Here is a 17,890-nt window from a genome sequence, read left to right on the forward strand (position 1 = left end):
GGCAGCGGTAAATCTACAACCGGCAGCAATCATCACTACCACCACCAACCGCCAAGCCATTATCAAATTGGTAGCAGCGCTTTTAAACAAAATTGCTACTCAAATCAATTTGCGCAATCGATATTATATACGTCCAGTAATGAGGACTTGAGCGCAATCAATGAGCACGGCGGTAGCGGGGGCGGACTCAATGGTGTGGCTGGCGGTGCGTCCGGTGGCAGCGGCACCTTCGGCATTGGCAACGGTCACAGTAATCACCAAAACAAAGCAACAAATAGCAATACACAAACGACGTGCTACTACTTCGCGCCCAGTCGGCACAACAGCATTTATGAACACCCCTCGGCGGTGGTACAAAACTCGTTTCACTTCGATCCATCGGCGGCAACAAGTGCAGCCGCAGCAGCGGCTGTTGAGAGTTTGAGACGCAGCAATAGCATCCTGTTGCGAAATAGTAGCTGCGCCAAAGCGCTGAACCAAAGTGGTGGTGGCGGCGGCGGCCTTATCGATGGCTCAGCTGGTGGCCTCGGCACGCCAACGTCACTGAATTCAGCTATGGATATGGGCAGTGGCACAGACGCTTCGTCTTGTTGCTCTAACTGCTGTGTCGGCCCACCGCCGGTGCTATTTCTGTTCGTAACACTGTTGATGACCACCAGTGCGACAGCTATGCTCTGCGCCGCCATTATGACTGATCATTGGGAACATGTGACGTGGGATCGTAATAGCTTGGATAGATATATGAATCGTTCAGGCATGCAGTTAGAGTGGATGTTGGACGACAAGGTGGCAATGTTAAAGCCGGACAAGAAAAGTAAGTGTAAAAGTGAAGCTTTACAGGGTTAAACGCGATGTCAACTAGTCTACACTACTATGCTCTGTAAGCAAATGTAAGTGATGCAGTGAAGAAATTTTTCAAGTGCATTAACAAATGTTCAGCTGGGGAAGATGAAGCTTTTAAACGATTCAATAGCATATCCTATGGCATCTTCATTCACTATGGTTTTAGCAACAAACCAATTGGACCTTGAAGCTATGGCTCTCGCATTCACTCCCTCGCCTGTGAAGGGGGCAGAATACTTATGAACGGTCTTCAGGGAAAAAGGTCTGTAAGAGCTGAGCTATAAGACATGCGCTACTTCCCGCCTTCAATTATCTGATTTTATTCCACTTCTGCAAATTAGTTATTTGTTACAACCTTTTTGATCGGATTCCCAATGCTACTGGAAGCGTTATACTTTTATCTTCCCCAGAAAGTTCAACATCGCCTTTGGAAATAGTGGGTGGATGTGGCCACATTGAGCCTTGACTTCTCTCTTGTCTTCTGCAAACTACATCACACTCGGTGAGAATGTTACGTGGTGTCTCACTGGTCGAGTCGCAGAACTAGCACGGATCATTTTACCATGTCCCCAGCTTATGTAGATGTCTGCTTAGTCTGCAGTGCCCGCTAAGGATACCTGTTACAATTTTAAGCCTATCTTTTGGGAGATTAACCAAGCTTTGGAATCTCTTCTTGTTAAACTTTCCCAGTAAACTCTTTGCCTGACGCATCGCTCCTGAGACATGCAAATGTATATCTCTCTGTGTGTTCCTCTCCCTCCAAAGCTCATCCTTTATAAAGTCGGGAGGTACTTTCAGCAAGGGCTCGGGCCAACTGTATTAATGGCTGTCGCCTTTCTAACGAGACAGTCCGTGGCCTCGTTACCCCCTCGTACCCACACTAACTTGATGTTATTGTGTCTGCCAAGGGAGTTGAGCGTTGACTTCATAAGATAACAGAACCTTGGGTGTCACCTGGCGGTCGCTCCGAATTATGATTGTCTCGTTTATGTACGCTCTATTCATGATTTTCTCCGCACAAAGATATATGGCGTAGACTTCTGCCTGAAAGATGCTCGGATATTTTCCGATATGAACAGGGATCCTGGTCCTGGGTCCGAAGATTCCAGCTCCTATTTCCTCTGGGGCCTTCCAGTCATCTATGTACTAATGCAGCGTGCCACCTAGAAGTAATAGTTCTTTTGGCGGGGCTCAAGCTCGAGGGCTACTTCCAGCGCCGTCGCCGGTTCAGTTTTGGCTGGATCTATGCTAAGCCCTAACTTGGCACACCAACAACCTTTGTTAATCTTAACCTTTTTGGATGATGTCACAAAGAGTGCTCTCAAACAACCCTCTGACAATGATCACTATGTCGTCCGCATAGTCTTGGTAGCGGATACCTTTGGTGGGTGATAGGACCCTGCTAGAGGGCAGTACTTTTTAGTTTGTGGTTGTACCCCGCTTGGTTTCAGCAATTGTAGTATGCAGCAGCGCATCTGCATATTTATTTTCTCAGGATTCTTTATGTATTAACTTATTTTAATAAAATGCAACATTCCTATCACACTGCCTAAAAAAATTCTGATTTTAATATTTATCTTTTTACACATTTACAGTGGAATATCGCTTTCGGCGAGACACCGTTTTTCTAGTACCCATGCACGGTGGCATTTGGACACTTTGCATAGACTTGCCGATGCAAGAATTACAAGAACTGCGACGACATCCAAAATTTCCACGCGGTGCACCACCTTGCGTCAACTATCTGGCCGGCTCGATGGAGAATGCTCGTGGCGAAGAGCAGCGAAACGATTGGCAACATAGTGAGTCCCAGACCTCATTGCAGCCCCATTTAAGTACGTATGGTACAATCTATGTGTATTCCAACAGAAAGCAAACAAAAAAAAAAAAAAAACACACCAAAAAACACAAATAGATTTTAAAAATTTTTTCAAAATTATAATTTGCGTGAAGAAAAAATTCGTTTTCAATTGGCATTACACACTACTCACACTGCATTCTATCACTAAATGCAATTTCTACTACGTGCAATCAATTAAACGGGAAAAGAAACTTTACTTTTACACGTATCGAATGCTAGATTCAACTACCGTACTATCTTTAGTATCTTCTAGGCAGCAACTTAACTACTCGTATCTACATAAATATTTAACGTATTGCATAGTTGAATTTTCTGAGCCACATAGCAGATAGTTAATTGCATAGCAATGTTGTTCTACCATTCATCAAATGCATATGTAGTCAATTTATTTGTTGTAGTTTGTCCAAGCATTGCAGCTAGTATTGTTGCCACCTTGCATAAATAAATAGCAGTAACCGTTAGATTACTTCAGTATGATGCTTTTCAAAACAGTAGTAAAGTAAGCAAATCGCATAGAAAAATACTGCAGAATATAATACTAAGTATATAGGGTTCCTAGACCGCCCGTCTACCCCCTCTAAAATGGGGGGAAATGATTTTTTTTTATTGAAAAGCGCAGAGATAAGATCTACCAAATTAGTGATGCTCTATTTTTCGGTGGTATTACCGACTTCCAGTTTCGTCTGGAAGCGGGTTAAATAGACCGGAAATTCATTATCTTAACCGGAAGTCCTTTCCAGAAAAGTTTCCCACCAAATTTATTTATTTTTGTTCGCAGAGTCCGAATCTGTGGTAAAAATATGTATTTCCTACTTAAAAAATTAACTTCCGTCCAGTTTAATCCACATTCGGTCGAAACCGGAAGTTGTTAATAGAACAAAATATAGAGCATCCCCGACCTGGCGATTTATATTTTTTTGTTTTCCAATAAAAATATGTTCATCCATTCCGAAATCCAGATAATTTAGAGTTACGTATTTTTTCCGCAGATTACGAATCTGTAGTAAAAAGATGTATGTGTAATTAAAAAAAAAAAATGGACTTCTGGCCTCTTTAATCCAATTCCGGTCGGTAATACCACCAAAAGAAGAGCATCCCTGATCTGATTGGTCATAGTTTTGCGTTTTTTCAATAAAAAAAAAACATTTCCCCCCATTTTAGAGGGGTTGTAGGGTGGTCTAGAACACTATCTATATACATATATGTCAATAGGATAAAAGTAAACCCAGAATATTTCTATCGACCTCGCAATTCGCTTTTGAGTGCACGAAGATATCGAAACTTTTACGAGCCAGTGGGGAGTGAGTGACGAGTATCCATCGCTTTTCTTATCCGCTTAATATATGGACTATTTGCTGTTACCGTTTCAGAAATAATCTAAGCAACGCCTTATTGAGCCCCTGACCTGGCAGTCACCTAATATTGCCCGTCCTATTAACAGCAAAGGAACGGCAGCATCCGACTTCCCAATATTTGAAGTTATTTTTTTCATAGGACTTCTTATTTCCTTAATTAGCAGTTGGTACATTAAAGTGTTAAAAGTTCGACCTCAAAGTTTCGATTTATCAGCAGAACCCACCATAGTCCCAAAGAAAAGTTTTCATGATTCATTTTGAATATAAATTTAAAAGTTTGTATTGTCCAACTTAAAACTACAGCTCATTTTTTGTAGAGCAGCGGTACAGAGATATTTTCAAATCGAACTTTTAAGTAAAAAAAAAAAAAACAATACAAACATTAGCATGAACTATTATTAATAAGTTATGTACGTAGATATATGTATAAATATGTATATGATTAATGCATACGCTTACAACTAGTTGCTATTAAGAGAATATAAACAAAAAATCGCTACTGGCAGTAGAAAATTAAAATTTTAATTCAAAGAAAATTTTAGAGAAGTATAAAAAGGCAATTCAATTTTTGACTGCAAGTCATGCCGACAAAAAATAGTGCAGCTGCAAAAATAATATGAAACCCCTGTGTGTATGTAAATGCGTATGTATGTAGTTGTACGAATAAATTACAATACAAGGACAGAAAGTGCGGCAGCCAGTTGAGAATAGATGGAGAAATGAAAGACAAAATTATTCACTTTGGCTACTCAAATATGCATTAAAAAGTGGAAAGACCGATAAAACTGCTGCATCAATTTAAAACTACCAAACAATGCACCGACACAAAAGGCTTAAGCAAGCAAAAAAAAGTATTTTTTTTGGCCGTCTGATGGAATTTTGCAGCATACGCCGTTTTTTCGTTAAATTTTGTTTTATTATTTGTTAGTTTTTTGTTTCCCCCTACACTTTTGTTTGCATATGTAATTGAATTAATAAATATGAACGGAATGCAGCAGCAATTTACATACACTCTAGCTTGCGCTCGCTAATCAAAAGATACAAACAAAAATACGAAAGAAGTTCAAGCGGCGCGAAGGAATTAAACAGCTGGCCGTTTGGCTGGTGATGCCGCCGCTTCAGCCTCCGAACTCTGCTCATCGGGCTTCTTGCGCTTAATCAAATGTGAAATGTCTGTAGGCTTAGCTGCTGAACTGGAGGAAGAAGATGCGCCCGCTGCCGACGTCGATGACGACGACGAGGGTCCAGCGGCATCCTTTTGCTCCGAGTTGATGGGTTTAATGTAACTGTCCAATGCAGCGCGCACCTCAGCTATGTTCTGCATTAAAAAAAAGAGAAGCAAATAAATAATCGTTAAGCGCATGACCAGCATTTACACTTTTACCTGCGCTTGTGTGTCTTCAATTTCGGCGATTTTAGCCCAAATTTCTTGTTTTGTCTCCTCCATATCTTGTATGTTGTTCTTCTGCTTTTCGCTGAGCTCCTCCGCGTTAGCTTCTAGCTCTTTTATTTCGGCATCAATCAAAGTGCAGGCATCCTTTAGCGATTCAGCACCTTCTTTATTCAGCTGCTGCATCAGATATGTAAGACCAATTTTGTAGTGTATTTCTGCCATCGCGCGACGATAATTTGTAGGCAATTCACTGTAAATTTTTAGTGCCTTCACTGTATATGTATGTATGTGGATAGATGAGAAAAGAATTTTTAGTTTATTTTCAAATTCTTTGCGAAAATACATAAATATATGTAAAGCTGTTGAATTTTTTTCATTTACCGTAATCCTCACGTGCCGCCTCGGGCAAGTTGTTCTCAAATTCGATATTAGCTAACTCCGTTTGCACCTCAGCAAGGTTGGGTAGACCGCTTGTACCTTGGCGTATGAATATTTTGGCAGCCAACTCAAGGATTTCCCAGGCCAATTGCAGATTCGAAGCCTACGGAATACGCGTGAAGCAAAAAAAAAAGAAATAGTTAATGAGTTTAAATTGAGAGCCTGAAGCAATCACTTTGAAAACTACACAGTGGAGGAGACAATATTTAATTTTCGAAATTAATTGCTTGTTGCAATATTTAAAGCGGATACGATTCCCTTATTTAAAATTTTACCCTAATAAGAGTATTTTATTATTTTTACTTTCGTTGTAATTTTTTAATTTTTTTTATAGTGATTATATTTTTCTCATTTCTAACTGCATATTTTGTCCCCAAGTGCGTACGTTCGTTCACTCGTTGTTGCCTAAGTTGGTTAAATGGAATAAGCCCCTCTGGCAGATGTGGCATAATACACCCGCTATCAACCCCCGCTGCTGCACCACCGGACACCTACATAACTAAGTACAAACACTCTTTGTTTGAGTCAATTCCCAAATTCAATTCAGTTCAAGGCGCACAAAACACGTACTTATATTAAAATGAAATTAGCTTCAAGTACTACTCACCGCTTCATTCTCTTCCTCATCGTCCTCTTCGCCAGCATCTGCATCGCCATTCGAAGTGCTTGGCTTTTCGCCATCCAGAACAGGTGCGGCAACAACTCGGGTGGCCGACTTGCCATTGGCTGCGCCATTTGAGGTTTTCTCCTCCTTCTGCTTTCCCTTCTGCTCCACATCAGCAGCACCACCATTAACATCATCAGTGCTACTAACTTGCCCATCTTCGACAGGCTTTTCAACAGCAGGCGATTTTTTCGCTTCAGCAGGCTTCACTATCTCACCGCCCGTTGAGTCTGCCTCATCATCATTCTCTTTGTTGTCATCCAGCTTGACTTTTGCTGTTGCACCATTTGAACTTGCTGCCACCGCACCATTACTGCCTTCCGCTGCTGCTTCATCGTCATCACCCTCAACGCCATCTTCTTCGTCATCATCCTCGAGTTCTTCTTCGTCGGGCACATCGATGACTTTGTTTTCATCCAAAGCCAAGGCAATCAATGATTTGGCATAGCTACAATGGAAAGAAAGTGAAGTGAAATGAAATTTAGTAGAGAGGCAGTGCACATAGAAACGAAAGTGTGCTTACAGCAAGTATGGCATGCCCAATTCATCTGACTGCTCGCCGTACAATTCTTCATACAAGGCGCAAACTTGACTCAGCTCATCTGCTGCCTCAACATAGCTCTTTACAAGAAAATTACGCGAACCATGACTGTACAACTCCTTGGCGTTGAGAATTTTTTCGGCGCGCTCCTGCTCGACAATTAAATCTGTGGTAATGGCAGCATCCGCTACAACCGACGATTCACTTGCTTCTGTGACTTTGACGCCATCGGTGGCTACAACAGGAATTTGCTCCTCTGCCGACATTTTGTGACAATATTACTATTTGCTTTTAGAACTTGCAAGTGATTTGTGTGGGATAAAACTAAAAGAAGACAAATAAAAACAGATTTGGTGTGATTGAGTTGCAAAGGATTTTTTTTTTTACATCGAAGTCAGTATTTCAGTTAGGTTAGCCGGTGAATGTGGTCGCTTAGTTTGAAATAGACAATCGGCTGCATATGCATTTTGGAGAAATACGTAAGAACAGTTATTTTTTTTTGGATTTGCTATGTACGCGTCATCAGGTTCAACATTTCAAATGCAATATTCTAGAAAGCCAACAACTCAAGATTCTTCTTGCCACGTAGGTTGTACCTGCAACTCTTTTAATCAACTTTTTCTATATATCTAAAGCTTAATACATACATACTTACCTTTGCTTGTATAAGTAGTTATGCATGATTTGAAATAGATATAGAAAACAAACATACACACACACAGCACAACAATATTATATAAGCACACTTTAATACACATCTTTTGCGAAATCAAATCATGCTTAACAGTTTCATAACTATCTGAGCTAACTCCAATTTAAAAAAATAGAACATTAACCATTATATCTCCACAACTACGCACGCTTAACTAAGTTTTACATCCCTGATTTGCTTCGAAATTTGTTTATGCATCGGATCTTAAAACTGAAGTATTATGAGGGAGAATATAACGGTTAAATATCAAGATTTATATTTCTAGATCATTGCGAAATCGTTATATTTTAATTTTTATTTTTTTTGTGTGAAATTTTCGATCATATTTCACCGATTTAAATCTTTTATGCTCTAAAACATTAACACCCAAATTCTTAAAAAATAAAGAAGACTTTAACTGTTTTATAAAACGAAAATTTTTATGAAAATGTCACTTTATAAAGCTTTTTAAACCCATTTTATTTTTCTCATTTTCGTTGTTGGTGTTTCCGACAGGGTAGGAGTGTGATGAAATGTGGAACGCTTTTCCATCATCCCTTGTCAAATGTGGTTTGGAGGCAAACCGATTTGCCATCTTCAGTGACATTTTTCGTTCTTATGAATAAGGCCATAAATCTATAGATAACGGTTAAATGTGGGGAATACAAAATTAAAGTTCAAAAATAACGATCTTTCTTGATCGAAAAACAAAAATAGAAATCATAATCAGGCAGGTTCTGCAATTCACTTCCGAGTGAATTTCAACCTCTGCCAATATGAATTCAAAGCGAATTCGACTCAAATTCACTCGGAAGTGCATTACAGAACCAGACTAAATATAACGGTTAAATTTGATCGGATAAATAAAAATCTAAAATAACGATAAAATAGGAAATCGAAAAAATAAAGATCATAAAATAATGGGTAATCTTGATCAGAAAAACAGAAATCACATTTTAATGGTAAAATTATGATTTTTTCGATAAAGATCATAGCAGTTGCGGTCCCTGTAAAATATTCCAACGCTTTTTGAATATGTTAAGGTTAGTAGTAAATAAAATAAAACTTTATAAAACCATGATAAAAACAAGCATCTATTTTCGAAATTTAAAGCCTTAATAGCCATATAGCTCTTGTCCTCTGAGAAATATGTAAAATTTAGCGAGTAAGTGTTCGCTTATTGAACTCTTTCCATGATGTCTTGTTGGCCCATTTTTTGAAAAAAAAAAATGAAGAAATTTCATTATAAAAGCAAAAATGCTGGAAAAAACTTTGCCACCTTTTTCATAATTGATCATAATTAATTATAAGAACGATAAATTTTCTTTCTTTCAAATATGGTAATCCCGGTTGAAATTATTTGTTTAACATTTTCAAAGATCATTTTAACATTCTAATAGTTATTTGTAGCACTATAGCCTACTGGGTTTGGTGAAACAATTTACAAATAGTCCTTGGTTTCGCCAGTAGTATGGCGGCGTTTATTTAAAATACTACCCTGAAGGCACCGTTCTGCGTTTCGAAATGCGCCTCTGTAAAAAAAACACGATCATTAATCATTAATGACCGAATCGAATTTTAAAAAAACTAATACATCAATAAATTAGTTTCGGTGTTTATTAAACATCAGTGTTTAGAAGAAATTCGCAAATGAAGAGCTTTCTAACCGATTTCAAAAAAAAAAAGGTGGAGGTTATCTATTCGTCGGAATATTTGTTTTTTTATGTATGTTACCGCATCACTTTTGACCACATTAACCGATTTCTATAATTCTTTTTGTAAAGGAAAGGTGGTACCTCAGAGGTGGTCCCATACTAATTTGATACTCTTTAATTTTTATATGAGCATAGAAGCCGGTTTTTGTTTTTGCTTAAAAATTACTTGTATTTTTATAAAGTTTTATAATTACGAAAGCAAAAATGTTAGGGCCTTTCTACGCTAAGTTATCGATATACAAATAAACACAGTCAGTAGCAGAAATCGAAAATAACCGTCACCAAGTGTCTTGTATGGTGTTTACGACAGACACAAACACTCATCTCTCAAGCAAAGAGTGTTTCTCACCCTGGCTGATTATTTTATTTTATTGAGAAAGAAAAGGATAAAGGCAAAGGTAAAAATAAAAACAAAAACAAAGATGCGTAAAGATAAATGCAAAAATTAAGATCAAGGTAAATTTAAAAATTTTACTAATATAAGGGCGTTCGTGGATAACCACGCTCTAACACTCTCTTAAATAGTGATGGTTATTTTGGGACACTTTCAAAGTGGAGAGGGATATTTTCGACCTCTGGTCAGTAGCATGATAAAAACATTAGAAGGTAAAATGATTCTCTCAATTCGCCGGCCATGATTTTTTTTCTGACGTTTGCAAACATTTTAAAATCATATAAAATTGTAAATAAAAAAATTAAATTTTTTTTTTTATTTTTATTTATTTTGTATCATGCAATTGTTGTTTGAATTAAAAATGAGATTGTGTGTGCGAGCTTGAGTTCGAATTTTAAAATTATATTGCTGGCAAACGTCAGACCGCCTCTCAATGATTTTACCTTGTAATGTTTTTATCATGGTCAGTAGTATACACACACACATGTACGCGCGTAAATGCATTTTAATGCTCTTAAAAAATGCATAAAGGACATTTTTACGGTTCAACTACTTTAGCGATACTTCATCCTGTTGCCGACAAATTTCATCAGGAGCAACGGCAATCGGACTTATCAAAACGGATGGATGAGTGCGAAAGCAATATGTATGCCTGCTGTTCTCGTACTTCCTCCGGCTATGCACCAGTTTGCAATGTTGCTTTACCTTTAATTTTCATTTTTAAGCACAATAATATTACATACATGTACGTATGTATATAGAAAAGGCTGTAGATTATGAGCGTAACAATACAGACGAACTGAGCATAGGTCCAGAAGTAGTGTACCAACTAGCATTCACTTGTCTCGTTGTAAAATTACATGCGTGTATCCTACACATTAAAATTGTGTAAAAATTACAGCAACCGGTGGAACAATGCATGAAAGGAGGCGGAGGTTACTCAAAATGGAAAGCGTTTTAACACAAGATATTGAGAATAGTCATTCCCATAAACTGTTTAAATTGCTTCTTTTTGAACGTTACATGTTTTCTATTGAAAGGTTTTCTCTTGGGATTTTCCCTATACCTCTTTTCTGTCTTTCTGTCTCTAACCCCTTTCCGCTTTCTATTTCCTTCCCTCTAATTTCCCTCTCTCGCTATCTCCTTCGCCCTCACACTCTTCCTCCCTCTATCTCGCTCACATCGTTGCCGAATTGACGATTTCGACGTACTTTTTACGTTTTTTTTGCTCAGTGACGTTGCGATGAACTTTTCTCCCCGTTACGATAATTTTTTATTTTAGCTTTCCACTTAATTACATATATGTGTCTACATAAGTATGTATCTATGTAAAAAATTTGTTAAAGGCAAACGTAATCCAAAATACAACCATGCATTTATCTAGTTTTGTTCTACAGCCGCACTTTTTAACTTCACCGTTAATTTGCACTGCTGACACTCATTTGAAAAAGACAGAGAAATAGCAGAGGGAAATTGTTCAGTCAATATTATATCACTCTCTATCTCCCTCACTCTCTCTCTTTCTCTCTATCTCCCTCACTCTCTCTCTTTCTCTCTATCTCCCTCACTGTCTCTCTATCTCCCTCACTCTCTCTCTATCTCCCTCACTCTCTCTCTCTCTCTATCTCCCTCTCTCTCTCTCTCTATCTCCCTCACTCTCTATCTCCCTCACTCTCTATCTCCCTCACTCTCTCTCTCTCTCTATCTCCCTCACTCCCGCTCTCTATTTCCCTCACTCTCTCTCTATCTCCCTCACTCTCGCTCTCTATTTCCCTCACTTTCTCTCTATCTCTATCTCCCTCTCTCTCTATTTCCCTCACTCTCTCTCTCTATCTCCGTCACTCTGTCTTTCGTATAAAAAATGATTGCACCCAAACTTTTTTGTTGTTGTTGTTTTAGCAGCATACAACCCAGTCGGAAAAGTAGTAATGCATTACATGCGTGATAAATAATATAATGTATTTCTTATGCGTTCTCGATAATATTACTTCTAGCTATATAAACAGCATTCTAATGTATTCAAGAAGTTCCAAAAATTTCATATTAAAACACATTCGTTTCTCGATACTAGGTAATGCAAAATTGAATGCCCCATTTTTTTCTGGACATCGCCCTGGGGAAAAAAATACATTTTCGTATGTGAAAAGGGTTGTTTTACTGATTACTTTTTTCGATTACTATACATTACATTTTCCCACTGGGAAGTTCCCCAAAGAGTATTTGTGGAGTGTTGCTGGAGTGACGGTCCTTGGCCAAATATAAATCTGCGTCGTTCCGGTTACGTATACCCGACTGTCGTGGGAACGCCCAAACTTTTTTCTCAACATACAGTGTTCAAATAAAACTGACACACGGTCAACTTTTTTCTTTCATATACATATGTATGTCCTGCAAACCATTTTTTCAGAGTATTCTGACCTCATCCGACTTTTTGAAGAATTTTCTAAAATGAAATGAACTGTGCACACTTCGATTCTTTTACAAGATTTCGGAGAAAAATCGCTAAAGCAATAAATAATGCAGCTACGTGAAGAATTTCTTGCAGTATTTTTCATAATTTTCTTTATTTTTCGTACAGAAACTGCTTTACGATCGTGTAATTTGCTTTGATGATTCGTAAAAAAAAAAATCGGTACAGAAATGAGATACTCCTAAAGATTTCGGGAACTTTGGTTTGCAGTGTAGTCATACGGCTTAATGCTTTCACTCTATTTTTTTAATCTCTTCCTATCTACGAATCAATGCCATCTGCAACTCATTTCTTTTTAAGAAACCTCCGATCGATATCCTTGTAGAGTACCTTTTTTATTAAGTATTAATTTTCATTTACTTTTTGAGGAATGCAGTTTATTAATATTTGTTTCGATTACAAAATAAATTGGTTGCAGTTACAAACGCAAATAAGTATGTAGATTTTTTACTGACACTTAATACATATACATACATAATTAACTGAATTTTGAATAATGCAACTTAAGAACTTTCTAAGTTGAATAAAATGATTTGACATTTTAATGTAGGCAACGATAATTCTTCGTAAAATTATCAAGAAATTTTAAGGTATATATAAAATGTATATGTAAATTACTGAATATTGAATAATCAAACTTGATTACTTTTTATGTCGCTTAAAACGATTTGACATTGGTAATGTATACATACATATATTTCTAACTCAACAATAATTTTTCGCAAAACTATCGAGAGATCTTAATTTATGTATAAAATGTATATGTATATGTATAATCAATTTAAATTTTACGCATTATGTGATTTTTCTTAACGTTTACAATTTATGATTAACAAGCGTTGTTGTTCTGCAATACAATTTTTAAGATTTTTTATATATATATATTTTTTTTTGCTTTCTTTAAATAATATTTGGACTCGTGTGGAGATGAGCATTTTTGATTACTTATTTCGCCTCAACCCAAACATATTCCTTGCGCGGCCTACCACGCTTGCCAGTCAACACCTTCTTGGGCACGCCCAATGCTCGCTTCATCAGTTTGCCATCGACCAATTTCGTAATAAGCGGCTTCTTTGCTTTGGGTCTACGGCCAACGCCAGCCGGGCGACCACGCTTTCTTTTTTCGACACCCTCTGTCTCTGTACCGTTCGTATTGGGTGCAGTATTGATATTTGGACTTGCCACTTGCTTGGTGGCTTCACTTTTACGCGACTTCGCCATTTTTTTTCGATTCGAGTCCTTTAGCAAAGCTTGTCTTCTTGGTTAACCGTTAGTTGTGTTATTTTGTTCTGAGCTGTTTTTTTGTTTCGGCTTTTCAATATTAAGTCGAACGTTTATGTGTCGACACGTCAAAAATTGTTTGTCTGTAATAAAAAGCGAAAAAAGCAGTGGTAAGTGATGAGGATTGGTAGCAGTGGCAGGCAGGCAGCAAACACATAAGAAGTGAGAATATGTTTTGTTTGGGCGCCAATTGAAATAATCTACATATTTACATTAATTAGTGTCTTGAACCAGTATATAAGTATCAAGAATTGCAATTTTAATTTTTTATCTAAATAAAATGTAAATTAAGTATTTCAAATATTTAATTATGTTAATACTTTAAATTGTTGTCCTTGGTTGGCGCTTTAATCGCCTAAACGATTTCTCAAACCTTTGATAAATGTACGTTTTTCTAGTTGATAACTAATAATGTGTTCACTACTTAATTTCTAGCCGACTACACATTACAATTCTCCAGTAGCTTCCACTAAAGAATATATACAAAACTCGCTTTTCGTCAGGTAAAGAAACGACCCAAATTTATAACCGGCCAAGGAGTGTCACTCCAGAAACATTACCAAAGCACACACTTTGGGGTAATACTAGGCTGTATCAAACTTAGCCTCAAATCTTTCCCAATTTGAGTGTTTATTAAGAGGGTAGTAATAGAGACAGTACAAACCCTTCCAGACTCATAGCAATCAACCAAACGTCCGGTTCAAAAATAATTCCTGTTCTAAGAAAGTTCACAACTCAAATCAATCATTCCATAAATTTATAAATAGCATCTGCTCGCTCTCTAATTTTATAAGCTTACATAAGTTTCGTGAATGCCTCAAAATATAAAAATTATCAAAAATACATATAACACTGCTATATAGAATGGTAATTTGGATTTAGATTACATGCATTACATTCTAATATCTCTAAAATACATAAACATGTACATCTACTTAAAATATATTTAATCTGATTAAAATACACAATTTTGCACTTGCTTTAATTTCTGAAAACTACATTTAAGACTATTTTACCTTTTTTAAAAATTAAAAAAGTTTGAATGCATTTGCTAATACATAGTGTATTCTATTTTCTACACTGTTATGTCATCTCCAAACATTTTTTTTTTTTTAATTCCTATAGGAATGCAAAATCTGTCAATTTCCTGCTCATTGGTCTGTCTAATTATACTGGGTAGCGCCGCCTTGGTAGGAGCTTTCGGCGTTTGTCAACGACAAATTAGCGCCATACTAATAACAGGCGTCATGTATCTGCTGGCGGGTAAGTTATACAGTAAATTGTTCGCTGCAAAGCGCCTGAGCTTGCGCAATTACTGTCACACTCTCAAAGTAAAAAATAATCAGTCTTACTACTTCCTTCCTCGTCTTTGCCACCTTTGTAGCACAGCACATATTCAGTGAAAAATTTTAATAATTTTTTTTTTTTTTTGAACTTTTTTATTCCAGCACTGTTTGCGCTCTTCACACTCATGATCATACATTTCAAGCGCCAACAAGGACGTCCCATGCTAGACAGCGACTATGATGGCACCGTCGATGGTATTGTGGCGCGTCCGGGCGGCGTAGCCATAATGGCCAAACCACTATTGGGCGCACGCATATTTCTGACATCATGGAGTTTGGATTTGGGCTGGGGCGGTGTGGTACTATGCGGCATAACATCGGTGCTTTGGATTTTATTATCGAAAATTATGCGTTACAATCCATTTTCAGCACTAATGATTTAGTTGCCGGTTGAAGTCTACACCTAAGTCAGTGGACTAGGTGAGGAAGATGATGCAGAGGCGGTAATAAATTGGTACGCATTTCCTAAGGCAACGCATACAACAACACATTCAGTGTGTATGTGTTTGGTAACTGTCAAACGTTTTATGTACCTTAAGACGCGCTTTCAAGGCGGCGCGGAGAATGGCGTAATTATCAAGCAAATAATACAGTTGTAGGCATTATAAATTGCAATATGTACATGTACATACATACACTATGTAAATATGTATGTACGTATATAAGCTGATTATGCATAGCAACTTATCAAAGTATGCATTATTTTTAGCAGCTAAAAAAAAAGAGTATGTACTGTAAATAGCTTATGAAACGTCATGCAAAAGTTTACACCTTTAAGAATATACTATGGGGCTGTTCAGGATGTTGTGGAAATGGTCTTGGATTTGCAGTTGGAATTGCATTTGCATTTGAAAATTTTATGCAACGAATATGCAAATGCAGAAGATCCTGAACGGCCCTTATGTAATTTATTTCTAATGCAAATTTACAAGCAAAAATACTTTTAGTTGGTTAGTAAATTTTAGTAAATTTAAATGAAATCATACAATTGATAGTATAAAAATTAGTACCTAACCTAACACTACCAATGTTTTTTTTTTTGTTTAGATTTTTTACTTGGTAGTTAATAAAACATTAATTTCTTTGATATTAAAAATTATACGTCATTAATATATCCTTGCCTTGCCATTATAAACGGAAAATTTGTCAACAATAAGTGGACTTCGCAGTTATTATTTTGTATAGAATTTTTTAGAAACATATGCATAAATACATTTGTACATTCATATGTATGTATGATGCATTTATACACTGTGCGTCATTTGATTAGCACAACCCCAAACATTTCTTTCAATATATATATGGAGAAGGTTATCAATTCGTGCGAATATTTTTTTTTTTTTTTTGTACATACGGTGGTGGAAGAAATAATAGAACTTTTTTTATTTTGACCAGCTTTGGCTATAATTCGTTTCTTTATTTGATGTCTAATATTCTTTATAAATGTCTAACACGCACCATATATGTAAATCCACCTTTCAAACGTTGTACAAAAATTTTACAAATTTTACCAAAATACTCCTAAAATTTAAAAATTTTTATTCAGATTTTTTTTTAAAATATTTGTTATGCAGTTTTATAGCCCATTAAAATTCAATAGGCTAAGGTGCAAATTTCGAGACGTTAGAAAATCGCGTTGATTTTTAATAATTTTTTTTTTTTTGCTGACGGTGTTGTGCATTTTCTTCCATATAAGTATGCTCAACAATGTTCAAAATTTATTTTTATATGGAATAGAATGCCTAGCGGCGTCAGCAAATAACTTTTTTTTTAAATCAACGCGATCGTTTTCCGTATTGAAATTCGCACTAATAAAATTTAATGAGCAATAAATTTGCATAACCAACATTTTTCAAAAGAAAAAATCTGAGAAAAAATTAAGAAATTTTTGGGGGATTTTGGTAAAATTTGTTAAATTTTTGTGCAAAGTTTCAAAGTGTGATTTATATGGTGCGTGTTATATAATGCGCTAGAAATTTATAAAAAATATTAGACATCGAATAAACAAAAGTAATATAGCCAAAACTGGTCAAAATAAGTTTCTATTATTTCTTCCACCACTGTATGTTACCGCATAACTTTGGACTACGTTAATCGATTTCTATAATTCTTTTTTTTTTAGGAAAGGTGGTCCCGTACTAATTTGGTTTAGATCCGATCATTGGATCATGAACAAATTAACGGTACTGTTAAATTTTTATAAGAGAATTGAAGTCGGTGTGTTTTTTGTTCAAAAATTAATTGTTTGTAATGACATACCGTTACCTTAATATAGAAAATCCGTAAAATTTTTGGCTGTATACGGATTTCTTTAGCTCCAAATTCTTTTAAAAAGTCAATTTTATTGAAGACTGCAAATAATTTTATGCTTTAGTTATAATTGATTTCTAATAGGAGCTTGAGAGCAATTTTCCAAATTTCGTATAAAACTGAATTTCTGTATATTATGGTAACGATATGTACATTTATCGATAACGAAAATTTTCTCCCCTTTGCAAATCATTGATTTTTTTTTTTAATACACGCATTTCTTGGAGCTCCATGGTTAAAGCTTCACACTACCAATCGCTAAGACCCACCAGGTTCGATTCGCGGCCCGACTTCAGTAGGCAATGGCAAAGCATCTCATTAAAACATTTACCGTTTGGAGGCGGCACAACAGATCGGAGTAGCTCGGCCAAGCACTAACAACTGTGTAAGCAAATTTTTTTTTCTTCCAGGCCCTTCATCACAATTTCGTTAGTAAAAAAAAAAAAACCGACTTAAAAAATATATATATATATATATCATGATCACTGATAGGATCTACACCAATATGGGACCACCTCTGAGACACTACCTTTCCGATGCAAAGAGAATTATCGAAATCGGTTCCAAACGTGGTCCAAAGTTATGCGG

General features: G+C 36.5%; 2 protein-coding genes across 2 annotated transcripts in view; one reads left to right on the plus strand and one right to left on the minus strand.

Annotated features, from left to right (window-relative positions):
- Positions 1-48: 48 nt before the first annotated feature.
- Positions 49-15,949, plus strand: LOC118752891 (the record flags this gene model as incomplete). Its single annotated transcript, XM_036487740.1, is given in 4 exon segments — positions 49-814; positions 2,439-2,645; positions 14,772-14,909; positions 15,095-15,949. Coding segments are annotated over 4 exon segments (885 nt in total). The 3' UTR covers positions 15,376-15,949.
- Positions 4,311-17,890, minus strand: part of LOC118752890 (protein NASP homolog) — a 26,099-nt gene continuing 12,519 nt past the window's right edge. Inside the window, exons 3-7 of the mRNA XM_036487739.1 lie at positions 7,078-7,419; positions 6,498-7,002; positions 5,834-5,993; positions 5,444-5,724; positions 4,311-5,377 (exon numbers count right to left, since the gene is read on the minus strand). Coding sequence (XP_036343632.1) covers positions 5,141-5,377; positions 5,444-5,724; positions 5,834-5,993; positions 6,498-7,002; positions 7,078-7,361 — 1,467 coding nt within the window. The 5' untranslated portion in view covers positions 7,362-7,419 and the 3' untranslated portion in view covers positions 4,311-5,140. The remainder of the gene's footprint in view (positions 5,378-5,443; positions 5,725-5,833; positions 5,994-6,497; positions 7,003-7,077; positions 7,420-17,890) is intronic.

This window comes from Rhagoletis pomonella, unplaced genomic scaffold, assembly GCF_013731165.1.
Source record: "Rhagoletis pomonella isolate Grant_MI unplaced genomic scaffold, Rhpom_1.0 Rhpom_scaffold_01935, whole genome shotgun sequence".
NCBI lineage: Eukaryota > Metazoa > Arthropoda > Insecta > Diptera > Tephritidae > Rhagoletis > Rhagoletis pomonella.